At 43.6% G+C, this 25443-nt stretch overlaps 1 protein-coding gene across 9 annotated transcripts in view; it reads left to right on the top strand.

The window, feature by feature from the left end:
- The window catches only part of Fry (FRY microtubule binding protein), a 356445-nt gene that overhangs the window by 195698 nt on the left and 135304 nt on the right, over window positions 1-25443 (top strand). For all 9 annotated transcript variants that reach the window (XM_051205273.1, XM_051205274.1, XM_051205268.1 and 6 more), the window contains 5 exons: window positions 2380-2433; window positions 13873-14012; window positions 17951-18041; window positions 18237-18316; window positions 18432-18512. In XM_051205273.1, coding sequence (XP_051061230.1) covers window positions 2380-2433; window positions 13873-14012; window positions 17951-18041; window positions 18237-18316; window positions 18432-18512 — 446 coding nt within the window. The remainder of the gene's footprint in view (window positions 1-2379; window positions 2434-13872; window positions 14013-17950; window positions 18042-18236; window positions 18317-18431; window positions 18513-25443) is intronic.

The following is a 25443-nucleotide window of genomic DNA, read 5'->3' as shown; positions in this document are numbered from 1 at the left end:
GATAAAATTACTTTGGGGTGTGGGAAGCTTCAGAGTATGGCTAGCCTGGTCACAAACACCCAGCCCCAGCACCCAGCAACAGAACCCTGATAGGTGACAACAGCATTTGCTTTGGGTTGACATTGGGTCTCATGTTTTGATACATTCCCACTTTTTGAACTCATGTAGCTACAGTACAAGCCAGAGAAAATTGTCATAGATGCCATGGCACCTACTCCATCGTCATGTTTGACTTTAAGCAACAGATACTAAGAATTACTCTCTTGCATGTTGGGGGTCTCAGTGTGAGCTATGTTTGAAATTAAAACTTCCAGCATTTAAAGAGCTCATAAAATTGACAATGGAGGTGATTGACAATACCATACATCTACTTAATGGCACAAGATTATCCATTTAAAGTGATAAATTTATCAATGTTTCCCACAATAAAGTTTTACTATTTGTTTACTGAGACAGGCTCTCACTATGTAGCCCTGGATGGTTTGGAACTTAAATGTAGACCAGACTGGCTATGAACTCACGGAGATCCTCCTGCCTCTGCCTCCCAAGCCCTGGGATTAAAGGTGTGAGCCACCACACTTGGCAAATGATATATATATATGAACATATATTTAATTTTTAGCTCACGTGCACACATAAATAAGAGGAAGACTTCATATTTAAAGAGAGAATAGGCTCCTAATCCAGCACCAAGCCCCATTCTTCTCCAGGACTTACTTACTTTTTTAATTTTTCAAGATAGATTTTCTCTTTGTGTAGCCCTGAATATCCTGGAACTCAATCTGTAGACCAGGCTGGTGTTGAACTCACAGAGATCTGCCTACCTCTGTCTCCCAAGCGCTGGGATTAAAGGCATGTGCCACCACTGCCTGGCTTCCCCAGGTCCTTTATGTGCTGAGAGAAACTGATGGAGGTTTCTGCCTGTGTGGAGCTTCCTGACTAGTAGGAGAGGCGTGTGGGGCATCACTTGTGCACACATCGCTCTGTAATGTGGCCTTGTTCTGTGAAAGAAGAATGATGGGGCTTGCGGGCTTGAAAGGTGGGGCGCGGAACTGGTGGCTCAAAGAGACTCCCCTGAGGGACTAATGCTGCAGCCAGTGTTTGAATGATAAGCAGGCATCAATAACACAATAGGTGTCACTGACCACATTTCTCCCCAGACTCCCTTTCTTGGTAGAAAGAACCACGTCCTCCCAGCCTGGATACTGGGCACAAAGTGACCCCCTCAGTCCAGGATGAATAGAGAAAATCCCAAGTAGAAATTGTCACCCCACAATTGTTCCAAGGATGTCTGTGGGACCTGATTGCCACCTGTCTTCACTTCGTTATCATTATGGCTAATGTTTGCATCTAGCTGGCTTTACAAAAAACATCACTGTGAGCTTTATAGAAACAGACAGTGCGTTCCAATTTAATCAGAGAGTGGACCCTTTCTCTGCAATGAGCCAGAACTGTTGTTCCTTTCATTGTTCTTTCGTCTCGCCTACATTTCTATATCCACTCCCCCAATTTGTATGCTCTAGACAGTAAACGCTGAAGAGAAAGATTTACTAGCCAATAAGAACACAGTGTTCTCTTTTGTTTAGGTGTATACTGTTTGATGCTGTATAGTCCCCAAATGAGAGAGGGCAGTTGCTTCCTGAGTCTCCTGGGGAAAGCTTAGGGCTGTGGACTGAGACTCTATAATGGCACCTTTCATGCCAGTGCTCAGGAGTCTGTGGCAAGAACTGCCACAAGTTCAAGGCCAGCCAGAGTAGGGATGGACTTGCATCAGCCCTGGGTAGATGTCAGCTTTGTGACTGGGGAGCATTGGAGAAGTGAGGGAGCCATGGGTCTGGGTGATAGATTAAGTGTATATGAAGTTTTTCTACAACATTTATACTGGCCAAATACAAATTTTATACACATACATGCATTCACATGTATGTGCACACACACACAGACGCACACACACTCACATAACTCTTATGTTTCTTTTTATTCTTGTACTAGTTTTCTATCCGTGTTGTGATAAAACACTGACCAAATACAACTTGGAGAAGGAACAGGTTCAACATGTTGAGAAGCCATGGTAGTTCTTGAAGCAGAGAGCACAAAGGAACACTGTTTGTTTCCCCCATGGCTTGTTCAGCTTCCTTCCTCATATAACCTCACATAACCCAGATCCACCTGCCCAGTGAATAGCACCATCCACATGGGGCTGGGCCCTCCTCCACCACTTAGCAATGAAGGTTAAGGTCAGACTAGTGGAGGAATACAAGCATCCCTTGCTCTATAAAGGGAAAAGTGAATGAGAAAATTATAACAGTAATGCTGTTTCTCTGTTTAAAATACTAGATAATTACATTTGTATATGTTTTTTTGTTGTTATTGTTGTAGGAAAAACCATTGACAAAATCTCTACAGCGTGGAGAAGACCCCCAGTTTGATCAGGTATGTGATAAGCTGCTACACGTGTTCTGTGTTTCCTGTTTATTTCAAAATGCACAAAGTAGAGGCTGGAGATTGGTTCAGTGGCACAGGGCTTGCCTAGTGTGAGCAAACATGAGCTCAGGGGTGGTGGAGGGGCTTTGAATTGACAACTCTGAAAGAGAAAAATTGCCTCAAGAATTAGTATAAAAATGTGGAACCTTAGGTTCCGTGGAGAAAATAGTAAATTAAAAAAAGAAAAAGAAAAGAAAGTTGAGATTAGGACAGGACATCACCATCCAGCAGCATGTACTGAGCATGGGACATCAGAGGGGAGAGACCCTGGTCTGTCACTTCAGGGGCTTTAGGGACATCTAGGATGATGCATGGCAGGACACTGGAGGAAGTTGGACGGCGTCATGGTGCTACCCAGACTTCAACAGTAGATGACACACAGGATAAAGCATCTTCAGAACCTGTATTGGGTGCCTGGATCTGAGGCCAAATACTGATTAATGCCCTATGGCCTGATAACTCTAGGGGGCTTATGGCCTGGGAACCATGCAGAGAAAACACACTTTATAAGGCTTCCTGTTTTGGGAATTTTGCAGAGCTACAATCCTCTGTGGCCCAAGAGACAGTCATAAGCTGGTGCTCAGTTCCATCTTCTGGAGCTGCCGTGACCCTGACAGACTTGGCTGTTTATCTGTGCTCTGATGGGATGGAGGGTGAACCCCCACCCCTCTGCCCATGATGCCCCTTGTGGTCGTCACCATTACCCAGTTAGGGAAGGTGTTCACCGTGGTTGGTGTTTCATTTTGTAGGTGGCAGATCTCTTTCTGTCCCCGTCACTATTTATCATTTGCTTTACATGATTTTTCATTTCCGTTCATATTCGGAGTCCCTTTACCCTACTGTCACTCACTACCTTTTCTCAGGGGAAAAAAAATGGATTTTTCTCTAGCTAAATGTATCTCCTTCCTTCTTCTCCAAATTCTTCTAAATAAACACTGCAGTGAGTACTTCTCCCAAATCACTGAGCTTGTAACACCACAGTGAATAGTTATCACAAACCATTCGCCTCAGCTACAGTTTCTTTTCCACTCAGGGATTTCACTCAGCATTATAGAAACACAATACCATTTGGAGTTAGACAGACCTGGGCTTAAATCTCAACCTCCACACTGAATTCACTAGATTATTTTTAACCTTGCCACACAAAGTGTGGCCCATGGTCCTGTGTTGTGAATATCACCTGGCAGCCCCAGAGCTACAGGCTCTGGAGCTCAACAAGAACCCCAGTTGGGGGGGTGGGTAGAGAACGATGGTGGCCTATGTTGTCAGGTCTGTGTTCTGATGACAGTTAATGAAAGCCTGGGGGGGTAAAGAGACTTTTGAGGAGTTGTCAACTAATAAAACATACTTTTTCATTCCAGAAGAAGGCTGCTGACCAGGCCATCACCAGCAGCCCCCAGGCACATGCTGGCACACATGGGCCATAGAAAAACATACACGGGCAGGCTGCCTAGGCTATAACTGCCTTCAAGGCCATGTTCATACACTCTGCCAAAGATAGCTATGCAGCAGATTACATCACTGTTAATTTGGGACCCCAGATATCTGGTGTCAGCCGTTTTGTGCTAACTCAGAGCCACCCCCGTCCATGCCAGTGTCAGCTAACTCATACTGGATAGCCATATTGGCGCCATATTGTCTAAACATAAACTGACTCTTACAGCTTTCTGTTCCCTACACACATATGCACCGAAAACTTGAGAAGGCCCATTCTGTACCAATGCTCTCTGTGCAGATGCTTCAAGTGTGAACCAATAGTAAGATGGTCATCCAGAATCATAAGGCATGGAGAATTGCCCCCTGACCTAGGCACATCCCAAAGTAACCCGGACCTCTTCTATAAAGAAGAGTCATAGACTGAACCTTTTCTGGCTGGTTCCTTCACATCTATAACCAGGACTCTTCAGCATTGCTATCAGTAATCACTGTTGGAATGGTTTAAAGGTAGCTAAAAGGTCCTGGAAGGTCCCTGAACTTGAAATCACTTAAGTTCCAGAAAAGGGAGTGCTCCAAGTTTTTTACAGTCTGTGTATGTTAAGAAAGAGGACAGCTTGAACAGGTGGGGAGGGCTAAGACGTGGAAGGCCCCAGTGCCAGTGGGATGGGGCTTCATTCCTCAATTGTCAGTATCAAAACAGCCTGAGTGACAGTCTCATGTTAACACCAGGAGGCTGTGTTCACTGAGGCGCAGTGGGGGACCTTTGAAGAACGGAGGTATTGGGAGAGCTTGGAATCACTGAAGATTTGACATGAAATGAAGCAGAGGCAAGGAGACCCATACAAAGGATGCTTACTACTAATATTATTGAAGAATAGCCAGTATTGGTGAAAGAGGGAAAAGCAGGGTAACCTAATGCAAACCAACTTTTGAAGTAATTTCCACTCAGTTCAACAAAGAGTGCCCGGGATATGCTAAGCTGTGTGTGATGGCTATAATCTTAGCTGTCAGCCTCACACACCTGGGGAGAGAAAACTTCAATTGAAGAATCACCTCCATCAGGATGGCATGTGGGCATAGCTCTGGTGCATTTTCTTAATTGCTAACTGATGTAAGAGCTCCGCCCACTTAGGGTGGTACCACCCCTGGGTAGGTGGGCTAAGAAAGGTTGCTGAGAAAGCCAGTAAGCCACGGTCTCTATATCTGTTCACAATTCCACGATTGTGCTGAGTTCCTGCCTTTGCTTCCTTTAAGGATGGACTGTAAGCTGTAAGCCAAACAAACCCTTCCACAGATTGGTAGTGACCAGAGTTTTATCACAGCAACAGAAACCTACCTAGATTTTGTACCATGCATATGTACAGATATGATAGAGGTCTGAGCCTCAAGAAATTCCCAGTCCCAGAAGGAAGACAATGCCTTATGCTTACTATTGCACCATGGGAAAACTAGAGGTACATGCCAAGTTATCCAGAAGTTCAGAGACGAGAGTAGCGGGTAAATGTCACGGAGAGTCATTGAAGCGCAGTGACTTCATCATCCAGATGAACAAGATGGGCCAAGGTATGGACACAGGTGCTAAGGGAGGGCGTAGAGTGAGTGGAAGGCACAGCAGTTGGAAGTTTGGAGGATGCTCCATTACGGCGGGGTCACAGGAGCCACGCCAGAGATGCCTGGCTGGGTTCTGTAGATTAGGATTACCAAATGGAGGATAACTGCTTTTGGGGAATAGTGGCAAAGGCTATAAATTACTTTTAGATCGGGGATAGGAGAATCTTTCTAGAGAAATAACAACTGTCTCTTTATATGATCACTCAACAAACAGATCTGAGAGGGGGAGCTAGTGGCTGAAGAAGAGAGTCATGGGGAAACATAAAAGGGTTCAGATTAAAAGTGCTAGACACTAACCTGCCTGGGGCAGAGCCCCAAGGAGGAAAGCCTTTCAAGGAAAAACCCACCAAAGAAAAGATTGCCAGAAACTGGGGAAAGCCTAAGAAGATGTGGCTGTCCAGGGCACAATTTGGGATATTGGGGACATTGATCATAACAAAGGGGCATTGGGGCTACAGAAAAAGCAAAGGGGTGCATTGGATTTAAGCATTCAAGGGGATTGGTGCGTGTGTGACTGAGTGTACATATGGGTACCATGTATGTTCAGGAGCCCAGGGATTCCAGGGGAGAGAGAACTGGGGTTGCATGTGGTTGTGAGCTGCTGAATGTGGGTGTTAGGAGGCAAACTCAGGTCCCCCGAAGGTGGCAACTGATGTTAACTGCTGAGCCACCTCTCCAGCCACTAGAGATGCCCTTTGTTCGGTTTAACGCCCCAGGCATTAGGTTTCTTGATTTTGCAATCAAACAGCAGCTTACGGGGGTGGACCTGGGTGAGTGGCAATCAAAGGCAGTTAAAAGAGAAATGAACGCCAGTGTTCATAAATGTCCCGTCACTGGGGGAGGATTGCAGCGCTTTCCTTGCGGAAGGTTCATGGGGGGCACTAGACACATGCACAAAAGAGACAGCTGCTGAAGAATCACCTGCTATTCTTGCATGTGCCTTCCAACTGTGTCCATCTGTTTTCACCATCCTTAGCTTTTAGACTGTTGCCTGTGCACTGCCTCATGATGGACAAACAAAACTGAAATGCTGGATGAATGACCCTTACTCAAAATTCTTTAGACCAGAGTGGGTTTGGAGTTCTGATTTTTACATACACAATGATGGGATAGGACCTACGTCTAAGTATGGACTTTGTGTATATAGCGTATACACTTTCTACACACAGCCTCAAGGTAATTTTACACACACACACACACACACAAATCAAGTAATTGTATGTATTAGTGATTCAGACTTGTAGCGTTTTTCCACCTGAGATGTCAGATACCAGCACTTTAAAATTTTCAGATTTGGGGGCTTCAGGAGTGCTCAATTTATAATTCAGATATTGTATTCTCCCCGCTGTTTCACTAGCTGGACCACCCCTCCCCCACGTTAGTGCCTGGAGCAGCCTCCACTGGAGATCAGAAGTCATTTCCTCTTTATCTCTTATTACTCCCCAAAGAAGCCTTGGCCAGACCATCGGGTGTCCAATCAACCCAGACCGCACTTGTCATGGGTAAAACTGTCCCACTGTGCTTTGGCCTTTACATGAGGATGCACTCAGGAGATGAAAGTGCTGGAAGCTAGCTGGGACAGGGCAGCTGGGACAGGGACCCTGGAGAGGAAAGACCTCCTAGGAAAACCAGTCCCTGCTGCTATGCCAGATAAGAGACATCACTAGTATGGCCAGGATAGACATCAGATTTCAAGGATTAAGGAGAGAGCTCATGGCGATGCAGGGAGAGGAGGCATCTCTGATGCCAGAGAGATAGGACAAAGATGTGGGGGTGGGGTGGGGATGGGTGAGAGGGGGAGAGAAGAGTCAGGCGAGGCCTTCAAAGTTCTCACAGACCTGCTTACACTAGTGAATGCCTGGGCCAATGGTTGTGTTCATTTTTCAGCCGCTGCCATGGAGGTAACTAAGACTTGTGGGTGAGCTAGACACTGTAGTAACAGGTTTTAGCCAGGCAACAGCTTCTGGTTCCAACATAGCTCTAGCTACAATGCTCAATGTCATTTCTTATTGCCTTAAAGTGATTTGTAGCCCAAAGGGAACTTGGGCTAAGGATGTAAGTCTAAGGATGTGTCGCTCAGCCCCCTCTGTATCAAGCATCAGGGATCTGGCAGGTGGTTGACATTGTGCTTATATGCTGGAGTCGGAAGTCTGGGAACATAAGTTAAACCTCCATGAATTCACAGAGAGGCCCTGAGAACCAGTGCTTGGACAGGAAACAGCTAAGGCTCTCCCGACTGCAGTTACCCTTCAAACGTATTCGTTTAGCTCTGGTGGGTAAAATTCTACCAGCAGCTTTGGTTACAGCCAATAATCTCATCAGAATCATTTAAATTGTATTCATTAGCATATAAAGTAGCAGGCTTTCTTATGGCATTTTCATACATGCATGCCTTTGGTTGACCCTCCCTTTCATACCAAACACTTTCTGTTACCCTCCTCACCCTGTCTCCAAAAGTCCTTTTCTCCCCATCTTATAGACCCTGTTCTAGTTTTTCTACCCACTCTCACTTCCACACAGATGTGCACATATAAAAGGTAAAACTGGGTCCACACATGAGCGAGAACATGCGGTGTTGCTCTTTCAAAGCCTGGGTTGCCCAGGCCAATATACCTTCCAGTCCCATCCATTTTCCTGCAAGTTCCTTGATTTCCTCTTTCCTAGTGGATGAATAAAATTCCATTATGTATATGGGCCACATTTTCATTATTTGTTCATCTATTGATGGACATCTAAGCTGCTCTGACTTCCTTGCTGTTTTGATGAGAGCATCACTGGACATGTGACTCTGAGATAAGGCAGAGAACTTTTTGGGTATATGCCCAGAAAAAGGGTATAGCTAGGTCATATGATGGTTCTATTTTCAGTTTCCAGATGTTTTCTTAATTAATGCTGTACAATGATTGGTTTCATGACAACCTTTTCATACATGTACATAATGTATTTTGATCACATTTACCCACCATTACCCTCTCTTACCATCCCACTCATGTTAATCCCTTTCTTCTTCCAAGCTGGCCTCCTAATGACAGCCATCATGACCAGAGTGCAGTGGCAGCTCTGGGGATTGTCAGTTTGTCTTCCCTCAATGCCTAAGGATGTTGAATGCTTTAAAACATTCTTTCACACTGGGCGATGGTAGCACATGCCTTTAGTCCCAGCACTCAGGGGGGCAGAGGCAGGCAGATCTCCATGAGTTTGAGGCCAGACTGGTCTACAGAGCCACACAGAGAAACCTTGTCTCGAAAACTAATTTAAAAATTTCTTTCACAAGTCCATACATATATGTGATCTAGGTTGATTACAACCCCTATTATCATTTCTTCCCTCTCTCCCAACAAGTTCCCTTCCGGGATTCATGTCTGACTGTGTCTGCCTGTCAGTGTGTCTGTCTGGGCACCACTGCTTTTACTCTGAGTTGCATGCAGGAACTTGACTGGAGTGTCATTTTCTCTAGCAAGGGCAGCTGTACTACCCATGCTAGAATGTCCGTGGCATTGTATCAAGCGCAGATAACCACTCCGGCTGGGAGGTGAACACTTTAAAAAGTATTTACTGGCCCTTTGTTTTCCTTCTTGGGCGAACTTTCAGCTGAGCTCATTGGCTTCTTTACTGATGGGCAGTTAGCACCCTTGACTGAGGGGTATTTAATAGTTGCTCACCCTCTCCACACTTCCTTTTGTTGTGCAGAAATCAGATGTGCTTTACATCTGGGCTTTTGTTCCACTATCTGGAAATGGAAGAAGGAAATCGACACTCCTTGAGGTTGATTATGTGCCCTGCATTTTATAGAGTCTCACTGTTGTCCTCGTTAAAACCCAGTGAGATTCAGTACTCCCGGCCTGGGGTTATGACTCAGTGCTTCAGAGAATGGTGCTGTGCCGGGCCCATGGAGCTGTAATGTGAAGCCAGGACCTTCTGAGCGTCTTGGTGCCCTTGGGAAATTATAAAAATGTGCCAAGCTAAAGGTCAGTCATCACCTGCTGGGTTCTGAGGACATTCAGCTGCAAGTGTTTGCCGGACAGTATGTCTTACATTCTTTGCTTGTGCTATTTGATGCTGTGATTTCCAGATAATGCACTCAAATGTTCCGAGTACCTTCTTTTTAGGCTTTTTTTTTTTTTTTACAGGTATTGTCTGTCTCCTGCACTGTTGGGCACCTTATGTTGTTAATATGAAAAAAAAAAAAGGTCACTTAATAACAAGAAACTCATGGTAAAATGAACCCACATACTACAGTTGAGACAGCATTGTGGGCATGTATGGTTTTCTTTAAAAGGAAACATGGAATTGCTGTGTTACAACATTCACTGTAGTTCTACAATGCAGTGAACATCTATTTAAAATGTGTAAGTGATGGAGGGGCTGGAGAGATGACTCAGACATTCAGAGCCCTGGCTGCTCTTGCAGAGGACCTGAGTTCCCAGCACCTACATGGAATCTCACAACTGCCTATAGCTCCAGCTCCAGGAGATTTGATGCCCTCTTCTGGCCTCTGTGGACACTGTATGCACGTGGTGTACATACATACATGGAGGCAAACATATACAAAACACAAAAAAATTACTAAATTAAAAAATGTGTAAGGGAAAATTAATAAGCAATTAAAAATAAAAATAACCAGTGTTGGATTTATACATTATTAGTGTTATGTGGTATTTCTGAAGTCACTCTTGTAGAATGGTGTATGTATGCCATAAAATAAGCCGAGATGTTAAAATAACAAAAAAAAATTATTACTGATCTTCGCCCCAAAAAAAGGTACTGAATTAAATCCTTAAGCCCATTACCACTTAAACAGATTATAATTGAACAGTTGCGCAGAATATGGTTGAGTAAAAGCAAACTGCATATACAATGGTTTACAATGTCAGTATCTTACAGAATTTACACAGTAGGTACCCTGACCCCCAGTGTTGCTTGGCACTTGAACTCATTTGAAAAACCAAACCATCACTGGACTGAATTTAAATTGTACATCAAGTGCACCACTCATGACAAATCTGTCTTATTACTATAAAGTATGGGGTGACCTCATGAAGTAAGTATTCAAACATTTATGCGTGAAGCTTCCCTATGCATTCAGCAGGGATAATGAAATGTTTCAGGAAAGCCACCCTCTTCACGGCCACATAATGGACACTCTTATTTAGCCTATTTACACATAAAAAAGCCAAAGCAAATATTAGAACATTTGCAAAGTACATTTAGTACTCTTCTATGCACTCCCCAAAAGAAAACACCCTTTCAAATGAGCCTATGATCCCATACACTCCGTCTCCACCTGCTGCCCAGTCTCTGGCCCATCAGTGGTGGAGGAGCGTAACAAGGACATCCTTGTGCCCAGCCTGCCACTCTCAGCAGCAGAACAGTGCTGGAATTCATGTGGCCATTGGCTCCACTTCCCATAAAGGGAGGATTAGGGTAGCCAGGCAGCCAGCAAGACCTTCCTCCCTTCCCGGGCTCTGAGGGCTAGGCCCCTGCAGATCCCTCTCTTCCTCCTTAAAAGCCTGGCTCCCAAAGGGTAGTGACAGAGAGATGAGAAAGACACATCCTTCCCCCTGCTGACCTGCCATTCCCTCTGAAATGCTGTCAGCCCTGTGCTGTTGGAACGTGCCTGCAGATGCTCTCAAACGGAGACAGGCTTTGTGATGACTATTTCAACGAGAGAGAAGTTTGTCTTGATTCTTATAGAGGGGCTTGCAGAATCGTATGGGCGCCCTCACCTGAGACTGGGGAGAGGGTTACTTTGTTTCTTCATTCCTGTGATAAAGACATGATCAAAGCAACTTGGGGAGGAAAGGGTTATTTGGCTGACACATCTGGATCATAGTTCAGTATTGAGGGAAGCAAAAGCAGGAACCTGGAGGCAGGAGCTTATGCAGAGGCCATGGAGGAACGCTGCTCACTGGTTTTGCTTCTTGTGGCTTGCTGAGCCTGCTTTCATGTAGAACCCAGGACCACCAGCCCAGGGGTGACTGCCCAGAGTGGGCTGGACCCTCCTACATCAGTCATTAATCAAGAAAATGCCCACAAACTAGCCCCCAGGCTAATCTACGGAGGCAAGTTCTCAACTGAGTTCCATCTTCCCAAACGACCATTGCTTGTGTCAAATTAGTAAAACAGTAATAATAGCTAATAAATAAAATCAAAATTTAAAAATAAACCTAACCAGCATAGGTTATACCTAAATGAATCAGCTGACTACAGTGAGTTCTACCCAGAGATGTTTGGGAAGGAGGTCTAAGTCTGTTTTTTATATAGGTTTGTAACAATAAGAGACTGTAATGTGCCACACAAGAGTGGTTTTGATTTACCGTTTTTCTCTTCCTCTCTCTCTCTCTCTCTCTCTCTCTCTCTCTCTCTCTCTCTCTCTCTCTCTCTCTCTTTATCTATCTCTCTTTGTTTTTTGAGACAGGGTTTCTTTGTGTATCCCAAGCTGTCTTAGAACCTACTCTGTAGACTAGGCTGGCCTCAAACTTGGAGATCCTCCTGCCTCTGCCTCCCTCTTTAAAAATGTTGTATATGAGTGTTCACTTGCATGTGTATATGTGTACTATGTGTCCAGTGCCCATGGAGGCCAGAAGAGAGCGTCAGTTTCCCTGGAATGAGAGGTGTGTGCAGATGGGTGTGAGCAGCCAGGTAATGGCTGGGAACTACACCCAGGCCCTCTGCAGGAGCAGCCAGTACTCTAACCATTGAGCCATCTCTCCAGCCCCAAGAGTGTTTTTAATAAGCTTTATTTTAGAATGGTCTGTGATCTATAGAAAAGTTACAGACTATACAGCATGGCCACCTTCCTCTGCTGCTAACACCTCATATTCCCATGCTACATTTGTTGGGAGGAACCATCGTGGGTGTATTATTACCAACCAACTTATATGCCTTATTTACAGTTCGTTGATTTTTCCCTGATACCTCTGTTTACTGTTCCAGGATATCATCTAGAATAAAAAACCATGCTTCAGCCAATGTCCATGTCTCCTTGGTCTTCCCCAGATTACTCTTAATTACAGGAATAACACGATTGAGACCATTATCCTACCTTAGGGACCATGAATTCTGATCCATTTAATCTCTGTATGAAAATCTACTTCATCTCCCAGATCAAAATATTCTGTTTTTTAAATAGTTACTTGTGTTTTACTGGATTAGGGACTGAACCCAGGGCACTCTACCACTGAGCTAAAGTAAGATCCAAATTTACAGCATTTTAATCAGTGGCAATTTGGAAAAATACCCTTTCATTATCTTTTAAAGATTTATTTTTGTCTTATTGTATGAGTGTTTGCCTACATGTATGTGTGTAAGATCATATGTGTGCAGTGCCCATGGAAGCCAAAAAAGGGCATGAGGTCCGGTGAACTGGAGTTAACAGGTTGCTTTGACCTGACAAGTGGATGCTGGGAACCAAACCTGGTCCCCTGCAAGAGTAGCAAGTGCTCTTGACTGCTGAGCCATCTCTCCAGACCCAAACTATGTCTTCCATTTTTGGGGTAGGGGGTGGTTTAGAGACAGGGTTTCTCTGTGTAACAGCTCTGGGTATCTTGGAACTCACTCTGTAGACCAGCCTGGCCTTGAACTCACAGAGATCCACCTGCTGGGATTAAAGGCATGCACCACCACCAACTAGTCTTATGCTGGAATAACTTTAGTAAAAATTAGGAGACCTTTGCCATAACCCACTATGATTTACTTTACTTGCTGTTATGTGGACAGTCACATGAGGAAAATGTATTGTGGCAATTGGCATAGCCAGGGTGGATAAAAGGTCACCTTTGTTTTTTCAAATGAATGGATTGGTTTCAGTTTGGAAAGGCCGATAACCAGATTCACAGAATGATCTAAATGCAACATCCTGTTCAGGGTTAACTTCTGTTAACCCATGACTCTTGTATGTGTGCTTACAACTATTGTTACAGAAAAGGAGATTGCGGTATCGGGTAATAATCGGGAGCCTGGTTTACCTATTTCACTTGAACAATTTATGACTGAGTGATACTGATTTACACTGTAAGAATTTCTGAAGACCCAAGCAATACAGTTATTATGGTAGACGTCAGTGGTGGCTAGTGGTGGTGGCTTCATGCAGAGCCCAAATGCAATGAACATCTGATCCGTATGGTGAAAGGCATTCAGAGTAATGAACTGTCTTGAGCCATAGAATTATTATGTGAGAAATGTCTGCCTCCCTAGAATATACTAACTCCTGAAAGAAATGGCTGGGCATGTGTAAGGAAACTTGGCGGTGTGTATTGCTTTTGGTTGATTATTTATGCAACAGCCAGTGTCTCGGGAGCTGGACAAGTCTTCTGATGGCCTGTGTCTCTTTCCCTGAAGGTCATCAGCTCCATGAGTTCCCTCTCTGAGTACTGCCTGCCTTCCATTCTTCGAACACTGTTTGACTGGTACAAAAGGCAAAACGGCATTGAGGACGAATCACACGAGTACAGGCCAAGAACGAGCAATAAATCCAAAAGGTACTTTCTGTGGGTGTCAGGCTTCTCGTTTCCCATTCCCACCTCACTCGTGCCCTCTTCTTTCAATACACATCAAAACGAGACTTAGGTGGCACCTGGGCCTCCCCGACTTTGCACGAGGAATCCCAGAAAATGCTGTGGGCCCTCTGGTCTGTATTATGGCAGGCATGTGGAACATCCTGTCACTGCCAGCTGTCACTGTTTGGAAATGCACGGGGCCTTATTGATATGTGTGTTGGGACTGGCTAGAATACAACCCAGGTCATCGTGTTGCTTGCTATCTTCCTCTATGGTTCCCTCTCCCCGAGTCTATACCCAGGATCAGGCCACTGAAGGCTCAATAGCTCCTTCAGACATTTTCACCTGTTAGCTTAGTAAAGCATGGCTGAAGGACCATGGGCTGCAGCGGTCCTGAGGCTGGCCATCTCTCCTTACCTCAATGTGAGGATGTGAATGAGGAAATTAAATGCACGCCTGTGACCTTCGCTGGCAGCTGAGAACTGTGTCTGTGTACCTTGTGGTCCCTCTTCCCTGTGGGTTTGAGAAGCGGAATTTACTGCTGCTGGGGCCATTCAGCCGCTCACAACATTCTTGTGGGCTCAAGTTAATGCATGTCTACCAAACACTAGGCAAACATTTAATTTCCTAAGTTTGAAATGAATGTATTCTACCTAGGCAAGGAAAGAAAAGGATTATGGATATGAAAAAGGATTAGTACAACTTTTAAGAAATAATAATAAGATTCTGGGCATGGTATTGTCTATATCCCACAACAGCGGATGCTGTAAAGTGTGTGCTCAGGGCTCTCAGGCTCTGTGCAATACTCACCACCATCTGCTTCCACAGTGTTTTCTGATTATAAAGCGAAAGCCTATCTGCATTAACAGTCCCTCTTTAATCTTTCCCTTTGTTTAGTTTTTAATTTTTTATTTTATGTATATAAGTATTTACCTGCATGTATGTATGTGCACCACACACATGCAGTGCCCATGGAGGCCAGAAGAGGGCGTCAGATTCCCTGGAACTAGAGTTACAGATGGTTGTGAGTCACCGTGTAGGTGCTGGGAACCCAAGTCCTTTGCAGAGCAGCCAGTGCTCTTAAGTGATGAGCCACCTCTCCAGACCCTTAGCAGCCTTTCTTCGAGAATAACTTTTTAATATATTACATTTTGAGGGCAGAATTTCCATTGTGTGTCTGAAAATGGTTTGCACTAAATAAATGCATGAGATCACTTCTTCCTTGGTTTGTGAATGGGAGACTCCCCTGGGGGTGATGCCTCAGGGACCCTGCAGCCATATGGAAGAACTATACCGAGTGAGTTTGGTCTTTTTCCTCTGCCCTGTCAGAACTCAGTTACCAAAACCAGATTCTGTGTGAGTTGATCTCTTGATGAACTGAAAATGCAGGCTTCCTTATTGATTTTGTCATTGTCGTTGTTTTTGTTGCTTTCTGTTTTTTAAACACTGCTGGTTCTTTGCGGGTAACCAGGGTCCGTTTTGAGGTCAAATGCCCCCCAGAATTAGAACAGCAAAATTTCCCTCAGTAGTGTTTTAGCTACACTTCAACATTTAAAATAAGACCATCTGTGCCTGGGAAGAAGCTAAGAGAACAGGAGTCTCGAGAGTATGACGCAGCTAGGCTGTGACTAAAATGGGAACTTGGGGGAGAGGCCTGAGCAACTGAAAATAGTTGAGTGGGAGGAATTGACACTGGTCATGACTTCTCGGATTAGTGTAATAGCAACATTTTCACTGCCAAGTGTTTATCGGATGCCTCTGCCCGCTATCAGTGGAATCTCAACTAGGTAATAAAATTGAATTAATTATTAGAAAAGCATGTTTTTATCTGAAAGCACAATTTGCCTTATTATATACAATCAGAGATTTAAAAGGGTTTTTTTGTTTTGTTTTGTTTTGTTTTTATTTTTTGCCCCCCTCTGTCAAGAATTACCCCTTTTGGGGGGTTCCTTGGGTACTTTTTGAAACAATTCTGTTTCATTTATTATTATCATCATCATCATCATCATCATTATCATTATTATTACTAGGTGGGGGTGGGTGAGGGGGTAGGAGTGAGGGTGGAGGCGGGAGGGGGATGGGAGGGGGTATGAGTGTATACACGCCCTTGTGTAGAGGCCAGAGGGCGGCTTTGGGAGTCGGCTCCATGGTGGGTTCTAGGGTTGTCAAGCTTTCCCTTCATAGCAGGTAGTGTAGAGCCACCTCACTCGCCCTCTCCGGTCACCTTTAAAGGACTTACCATCTGACAAGAAGGCGCTTCCCACCAGCCGGCTGTCTTGAGAGCTTGCTTCTCTTGCTTCTCATGTGCTCATGCTTAGGCCTCCACTGGGGAATACTCCTTTTGAATGTAGCATTGTTCAGTGTCCGCTCCAGGCTACCATAGCACTTTCTCGAATCTGGCTCAAGTGGCTCTCATAGGACTTTCAGACAGGATTTGGCTGCATTCTTCCTCCTGGCTGGCTGGCTGCTCCTAAATGATCTGAAATGATTCCCCTTGGAAAAGTGAAACCATAGCTTTCCTTAATGGCTTTCCTTCTGTGACTTTCCACAGACACTTCCAGAAGTTTATATATGTATGTCTGGGTATATATATGTGTGTGTGTGTGTGTGTGTGTGTGTGTGTGTCTTAAATCCCACCTTTCCTTCTAACCCCCTCCTGCCTAAAGACAAAAGCATTCCATGCTTAAAATTCCTTTGGCTTATTTTAAAAATACCTTCTTGCCATCCTCAACGAATACAGACCCTTTATGTGCTTAGGAGATTACACTAAATACTGTATGTACCTGGCCACCCTAAACCCTTCATGTATGTAACGTTAACCACTCCTAATTGGAAAAATCCAAACACTGAATTGCTCAAAAAAAAAAAAATAGTTTGATGCCAACAGGAAGTCAAAAGTAAAATGGTTCCATAGCTGATCTTATGCCACAGATAGAGACGACGCAGGAGTATGTTCAACACACTCTACTGGCCATCAGGCTACATAGGAGGTACTCATGAGATGTAAGTGGATTCCATGGTTAGATTTGGGTCGCATCCCCAAGATTATAGGTACAAATACCTCAAAGTCAGCAAGCATCTGACTCTGGTTCCTGGCATTTGGGATAGGGGACACTCCGCCTGCATCATTATCATTTCCGTTCAGAGATGGAGACACGGCTGGCAAGTAGAAGAGTCATAACTTCAGGTCAGGACCTCTCACTGCAGATACTGCAGCAGCCACCACTAAGGGCCGAGGATGTCATTCAGTTTCAAGGGGTTCTCAGCCAGCACCCATAGGTGGGAAACTGGGACAGAGATGGCGTTTCTGCCCTTGACATCCCTTTTTCATCTCCCTAACTTTTGAATGAGTGCAGATGATCGCCTCTCCCTCCCCCTCCTTCTTCCCGCTTCACCTTGGTCTTCTGACTTCCATTCCTTCCTCCTGGCATTAAATCCCAAGTGATGAAGGGATAGTAAGAAAGAACAGAAAAGGCAATGCTGAATTACCTCCATTCCTTGGTCTCACTCCCATTGATGATGACACTAGTTTCTTATTACTTAGGAGCCTTTGTGAAATCCTTCAGTTAATTACATCACTATGTTGTGTCCCAAGATCCTTGAATACACACCTCCACCGTGGAAGCTCCATCTCATGTGTGGATCATATGTTATGAACAGTATCATGGCCGGGCTGTAAGGGGACTGTGCAGAAATCTACAGAATGACATTAGACCCACAGAGAGCTACTTCAGCTTCTGTGGTTGGAATTTTTGAAGTCAAGATATTCTGGTAGTATTTGCCCACTAAACCAGATAACATGTGATCTCATATTAACAGAAAGGCATGTAGTCCATGGGGCTGGGCACAGTCTGCTGATGAAGTATTTCACCCTAAAAGTGCCTTCGGTGCCATTTACTGTGACATTTTAAATTTTGCAGTGATGAACAGCAACGAGACTATTTAATGGAGAGACGAGACCTCGCCATTGATTTTATTTTTTCTTTAGTGTTAATAGAAGTTTTGAAACAGGTGAGCAATTCTTTATCATCGCTTTTTTGATAACACTTTGTAAAACTAAATTTTAAAGATCTGAGTTTATGGTTTATGAATTCCAGTGATGTAAATCATTGACGGCAATGGATCATGTGTAATTATTTGAATCATGGTTATTAATAGGCCATTTAATAATCCCTTCCAAATTCAATGTCATCTTCTCTTTTTCAGATCCCCCTTCATCCTGTAATAGACAGCTTAATACACGACATTATCAACCTGGCTTTCAAGCACTTCAAATACAAGGAAGGGTAAGATGACTTCTCTCCTCAGGGTATTGACAAAGTTGAGTGCTTAACACTAAATTAGCTGTGTGATCTTTTCTGGGCAGCAACTCCCTAACTTGTCTAATTCTGTCTTGCTCAGGTACCTGGGTCCCAACACTGGCAACATGCACATTGTAGCCGATCTGTACGCAGAGGTCATCGGAGTACTGGCACAAGCCAAGTAAGGGGACATCGGAGCCCAGAGTGCCCTAACTTAAAGGAACATTTGCATAGGAACTGGCATTGATCTTGGTGTATGTGCCCATCCTATAAAACCAACTAGAGCAGCGGTTCTCAGCCTGTGGGTCGTAACCCTTTAGGGTCAAATGATCTTTTCACAGGGATTGCATATCAGATATCCTGCATACTAGATACTTACATCACAATACATAACAGTGGCAAATTTACAATGATGAAATAGCAAGGAAAATAATTTTTTGGTAGGGGGGTTGCCAAAACATGAGCAGCTGTAGTAAAGGCTCACAGCATTAGGAAGGTTGAGAACCATTGAACTCCTTCAAAGCAAGTCCAAGAGAGCTATTCCATCTTGGCAGTTGGCCAATTCCCACCACATCTGACAGTCTCAGGACATAGCTTCCAAGAAAAAAAAAAAATGGACCTGACCAAATTACTTTTCTCTGTGCTCAAATATTCCAAAGACGTCTATTGGTTCCTCAAGTTTTATTTATTTTATTTTATTTTTTTATCTTCCAGGACCAGATAGTTACAATCTATCTTCTCTAAGTGGGTAGATTCCATTCTACAATGTCCCTTTTACTCCAGACCTTACTTAATTCAACTGAGCTAAAAATGCCCCAGACATTGCCATGGAAACAAGTCAGGGGGGAAATTCTCATTGCTAAATTTATCTGGCCCCAGGATGCTACTTAGCAAGCTAACACAGAGCCGTGTTAGACTGTGAGCAATGATAAACGTATTCCAGAAGTGACGTCATGCCCTACTCACCAGCCTTCATTTTATGCAACCCAGAGGCAAGTCAGCCAAGAGACTGGATGTCTCGATTATGTAAAATGAGCTAAGGATGGTACAAATTCAAGCCAAGCGAACAGCTTAAAGCAAGTGATGCCTCAGCCCTTGTGAAGCACAATTCTCAGAAAAACTTTTATCTTCAAGAGATGGAATTTTTCCCCCCAGGACAGGTTTTCTCTTCATAGCTCTGGCTGTCCTGAATCTTGCTCTGTAGATCCACCTGCCTCTGGCTCTTGAGTGCTGGGACCCGACAGGATGGAATTCTTCATACCCACCCATACATTAGTGCACCCCTTACCCCTCATCAGAGACTTCTTTTTGCAGTAGATGACAATGAATGCAGGGACCCATAATGGATCAATGTTCAGCCAGAGACTGTGGAGGGATCAGCTCTAACTGAGACAGCTCTAACTGTCGCTAAGGTTCAGGGAGCATTGGGGAAGAAGGGATGTCTGTTAAGAACCAGAGGTGATGGGCACCTGCAGTGAAATAGCATTTGCCATACATAACAGGGCTGTTATGTATAAAGTCACAGCAGCTATGGCTCCATACGTAAGACCTGTATAAGACCAAGCAGGCCAGAATCCCAGCATGGATGCTTGAGGGACTCATGAACTCCCTCCCCTGTCTGAGGAGCTATTGGCAATTGATGGCTGCTGGGGAGATAGATTCAGTTTTCTTCAGGGATGTGGGACTGGAGAGTCTACCCATATCGTAGCAGATGTCCCACCTACTCACATGCAGACAGGGCTATGTGAACTCAATGGGTTTTTAAAAAGAACACATAAAATTTGGGGGGGGGGTTGGGAGGGACAGATATATCAAGATCAAAGGCCGATAGTGACAGAGTGGATACCAGACAAAGCATACATAAAAATTAAATGACAGGTACTAGAGAGCTGGAGGACCTGAGTTCAATTCCCAGCATCCATGTGCTTGGCTCACAACCAATTGTAACTACAGTTCCAGGAGGCTATGGCGCCCTCTTCTGGCCTCCACAGGCACTGCATGGCATTGTGCCTGAGTCTGGGTATACTTTAAAAAAAAAAACTATTATGATAATTGTGGTTTGTGAGTCACTAAGGAAAGGAGAAATAAGGCCATTTAATTTACAGGCATTAAACTGAATAGAGCTGCAATTATCTGGTAATTAATCCGTGTGTACCTAGAAATGATTTTTAGAGGAAGGTATTAATATGTGTTTTTGCTGATTTATCAGACTTTGATAATCTCAGTATATTTCCTTGTGATTGTTCTAGCATAACTTTCTCATACTATAATTTGTGAAGTTTAGTATGCTAAAATAACATAAAAGTAAAGTTTTATGATTCTCTTAGTTTCTGTGAATAATGCCTGATACTAGATATTGTTAAATGGTTGCCCGTAGTTTTGTAGACTCTGATCAAGTTGAGAAGTGGTTCCATGCCTGACATGATGGCTCATGCCCACAGTCCCAAACTCAGGCAACTAGAGCTGAAGGGTCACTACAAGGGGGAGTCTAGCCTGGACTTCTTAAGTTTCAAGCCAGCTTGGGTTACACGGTGATACCTATCTCAAAAACTGAAGGGAAGAGACGGGGCAGAAGAAGGAAAGAGTAGAGGAACGGGATAGGAAAGGAAAGAAACAGCCCTTCTAAGCAACAGGCAACATCCCAAGATTACAGTACTCCTATGCCAGCTTAGATGTATGATCCACTAAGCACACACACACACATATATGTTAATGATGCCAATTTGTCCTGACTCTACTATAGCTGATTGTAAGAAATTCCTCAAAATGGCTATATGCTAGCTCTTTCATTACATTGACAAATTCCTTAATTCCTAACATTAAAGTTTTTTTCCCCCTCTCGTCAATGATGTGTTGATGTTTTCAAAGTCAATTATAACTTTCGAAGATACTCTGGCCAGTCTGCTCTTAAAGTGATCATAAGCCCATGACCTGTCCTCAGTCAGAAAATGTGCCATCTTTATTGATAAATGGTGCCACCTTAGAGTAATATCACACCGTGAAGTATGTCTACATACACTGCTTTATTATCTCACTGGAGAAGTTCTGCTTGTTTGTTGTTGTAGGAGGAGGGGAAGATGAATGGTTAGCTGGGATGGTGTGATAATCGTACTGCTCTTTATAAGTCTGAGTGACGTCATTCTATTTTACACTGAACATTGCCCCTGTGACTTCAGTTTTCAGGGCTCTGTTTGGTCTCTGTGCTTTAACTTTACTGGTGGCAACACCGCTTACTCCCTGGCTTTAAGGTCTGTTTCGATATTGAGATACTCAAAGATAGTACTAATTTCTTTCAAAGAGAAATTAAGTTAAAAATAGATTTTTCTAAGTACTTACTTAAGTTAAAATTTGGTACATTTGTTTAGATCGCGGCTGCTTCAAAGATTCATAGACGTGAAAAGTGGGTTTTCCTTTCTTCTGTACCTACGTACTATATCTTCTAAAGCAAAGTCTTTGTGTTTTTCTCTTCTTCCTTTTTCTAATGTATATGGGTGTTTTGTCTGCATATGTGTGTATGTTCTATGTACATGCAGTACATGCAAAGCCAAAGATGATACTGGATTCCCTGGAAATGGAGTAATGGATATTTGTAATCCTCCATGTGGGTGCTGGGAATCGAACCCAAGTCCTCTGTAAGAACAGCCAGTGCTGTTAACTGCTGAGCCATTTCTGCAGGCCCCTTTATGTGAGTTTCATAGAATACCACAAATCAAGTCATTGCATATGCTGTATATATACTGTATATGCTAAATCCAGCACCAAATGAAGTTTTAAAGAAAAGGCCATAGGTAAACTTGTTTTTCTTTAAACACATACACATACTTTAAAGGAAAATAGATTTTCAGGTTACTTTTATCCTAAAATAACATGTTTATGCCATGTGGAGCTTTCTTCACAGTAAAAATAATAGTCAAATCTACTTTTAAGTGAAAATTAAAAATTTAGCCATCATCTCATTATAGTATTGACGTACTGAGTTACATAAGCAAAAGCTGGATTAGGATTAAAAAACTAAATGTTCTACTGTGGACCTTTTCTATGGGAAATGCCTGTGCTCATCAGAAGTGAACTGATATTAACAATACTGCAACTTTGAAAAACGTTCTAATCGTGTTCCCTCTATAAGACCCTTCCCAATGACATCCTCAGGATGGGGTGTGCAAGGCTATGTGTAGCTTGTGCCTAACCACCTCCATGTGGACAGACTTAGCACTCCTAGGCAACTAATGCACTCGGCATAGTTACTTTGCATCTACTCTGTGCCTGACCTAGTGGAGCTTGTGTCCAGCCAAGAAGTGTCAGACAGTAAAACATATTAAAACAGTGTAATGTAACATATTCAAGTTAGGGACCTTTCTCCTCCACACCTCCACCCTCTTTCTTCTCCTTCCTTCCTCCCTCCCTCCCTTTCTTCCTTTCTTTCTTTCCTTCTTTCTTTCTGTATGGTGGGAATTAAACCCAGAACCTTGCATATATTATGCAGACATCTGCCATTGAACCTAGGTCCTCAAGCATGCCAAGTAAACTCTCTACCCTGATCTATATCCCAGCCCTCATGTTGTTGCTGTTTGCTTGTGGCTTTTTCTTTTAAAACAGGGTCTCTCTAGCCTGGAACTCACTCTGTATCCCAGGCATCTTGCCTCAGCCTCCTGAGTAGCTGGGATTATAGAGCACAGGCCGGCATGCCATTTTCAGATGTCTCTTTGTATTCATCCACGCAATCGTTGTTGGGGTAGTTGAGGAAAGTGTCTCAGCCTGGCAGGTCAGCCCACTGTCCAGCTGTATGTATCAGCTGACTAGGCAGTTGCCCACATTGTGTATCCATATGCTGGGGATGCTGTATCAAAGACAACACACTTGAGAGCTTTGCTGTAGAGATTTCCTCAGAGTTACAGGCATCAAGTTCAAGGCATTGGCAGGGTGATTTCCCTGTAGAGGAGATGCCTTCTTTTGTTATTGTTATTGTTTTGTTTTATTTCTCAACACAGGGTCTTTCTGTGTAACCACTGTGGCTGATCTGGAACTCGTGTAGACCAGGCTGGCCTCGAACTCATGGAGATCCTCCTGCCTCTGCCTCCAGGAGAGCTGGGAATAAAGGCATGCGCCACCACTCGATGACCTTTTTGCTGGTCTTCATTGTGGTTTTACTTGCCTGTGCTTCATTCCAGTTATCTTGCCTTTAAAATGTCCCATGCATACTGAGTGAGCACCCACCCCAGATTCATCTAACCTTACCTCTGCAAAAGCCCTGACTCCTAGTATAGCCACACTCATTGTGTCTATGTGTTTTGGGGAGGGAAGGGGAGGACATAAACAACCCATAATACTAAATGTAGGCAAGAGTCAGAGAATGTATTTTTAGCAAGTTTTCAGACCATGCCACATAGGGAACATACTTTTAAAATCCCGTATTTAGCTTTATTGCATAGCATGTAGCACGAGGATTAGAAGAAGAGTCTGAAGTCGGCTATGGCCTTCGGATGCCAGCTCCATCATCAATCAGCTGTGAAGCTTTATGAGGCTTTGAAGTCTTGATATTTGAAAAGAATACAACTGTCCCCTTCATGGGGCTGCCCTGAGGATTAAAGAGTGACAATGTGTGGCTCAAGTGCTGTACAGTCCTCTTAAGATGTCCATTTGCCTCCATGATCACCATTGTCATCTTAATCAGCACATATGTCATCTATGACATGTATGTGTGACATGGAAAAGAATGGTGTTATAGGAGTTTGGAGTTCATATCTAAAATGTGTAAGAGTACAGTTTTCAGTCTCCACTCAAATGGACGTTACCTGACACCAAGTCAAGCTTCTAAATTTAATAAAATTCACATGTTGATCTTTGCTGGTATCCTCATCTAAAAGACAAAAACCCAGATTTACACAATCCCTGTGATATTTTTACTTGTAAAACATAATACAACTAATATTTCCTCCCTTATTTTCACAGTGTTCAAGAAATATCAAAATAGACTGCTTTGGAATGTTGTCTTGAGAGTAGATGTTTTATAGAAGGCCATAAAATGCCACCAAAGGTCAGGAATGAGCCCTTAGCCATGTCACCAGCCTGCTAAGGCATACCTCACTCAAAGTTTAAATCCTCACATAACTGTTAAGACTTCTGCTCTACTGCTTCTCTAAAAGTCCATGCAGTAAACATAGAAAACCTACAAATTGCCAGGCAGTGGTGGCACACGCTGTTAATCCCAGCACTTGGGAGGCAGAGGTAGGCAGGCACATCTCTGTGAGTTCTAGGCCAGCCTGGTCTACAAAGCTACGCAGAGAAACCCCGTCTCAAAAACCAAAACAACAAAACAAACCAGAAAATCTACAAATTGTAACTTCAGTAGGCTCACCAGGAGGTGTGCAACCACTCTCATGTCTGCTGGCAGAGTGTCCCTGTGCCTGCTTCCTCTCATACATAATGTAATTTCTACTTCAAGACAGCAGTTGTTCTGAACTAGAGTATTCTAATGGTTGACATTCAGCTTTCATGATCATAGTTGCCCTTCCTAAGTTAGAAGGTTTGCTGCACTTTCTGTCCTCCTGGCCTTAAGATTGATTCTTCCAGTATTATTACCCACTAAAACTTTATTATAAAGAACTCCCAAATAAAAAACAGCGTGTCCCAACATCTACACATCTCAATGAACTTCTGTCCATTTAGAAGAGCCACCGGAAGCTTCATGCTGGATGTTGCACTTTCAAGTATGTTTTCACGTACATATCTGCCACCAAAGCCTGAAACACCTATGACAGAGTTAGAACTAGAAAAGCAACTAGCTTAGGGTTTTTTGTTGGTTTGTTTGGATGTTTGTGTGAGGCAGGTTCTCACTATATAGCCCTAGCTGTTCTGGAACTCCATATGTAGACCAGGCTGACCTTGAACTCATGATACCCACCTGTCTCTGCCTCCTGAGTGCTAGAATTAAAATTGTGCACCACCACGCTTGACCCAAACAAGTATCTTTATAGCCTTGACATGTTTTTAAAAACCCAAATGATGTTACAGGTGTAATTAGTATTAATCTTCTTTTCTAATGATAGATGACTTAAGTAGAGAATAGAAACTGTGTCTTTTGTATCTGCCATTGTTTACCAGCTCAAACCCTA

The sequence above is a fragment of the Phodopus roborovskii genome, unplaced genomic scaffold (genome assembly GCF_943737965.1).
Source record: "Phodopus roborovskii unplaced genomic scaffold, PHOROB, whole genome shotgun sequence".
Classification (NCBI taxonomy): Eukaryota; Metazoa; Chordata; class Mammalia; order Rodentia; family Cricetidae; genus Phodopus; species Phodopus roborovskii.
The sequence above is the reverse complement of the archived record's forward strand: the minus strand, read 5'-3'. Positions and strand labels throughout refer to the sequence as shown.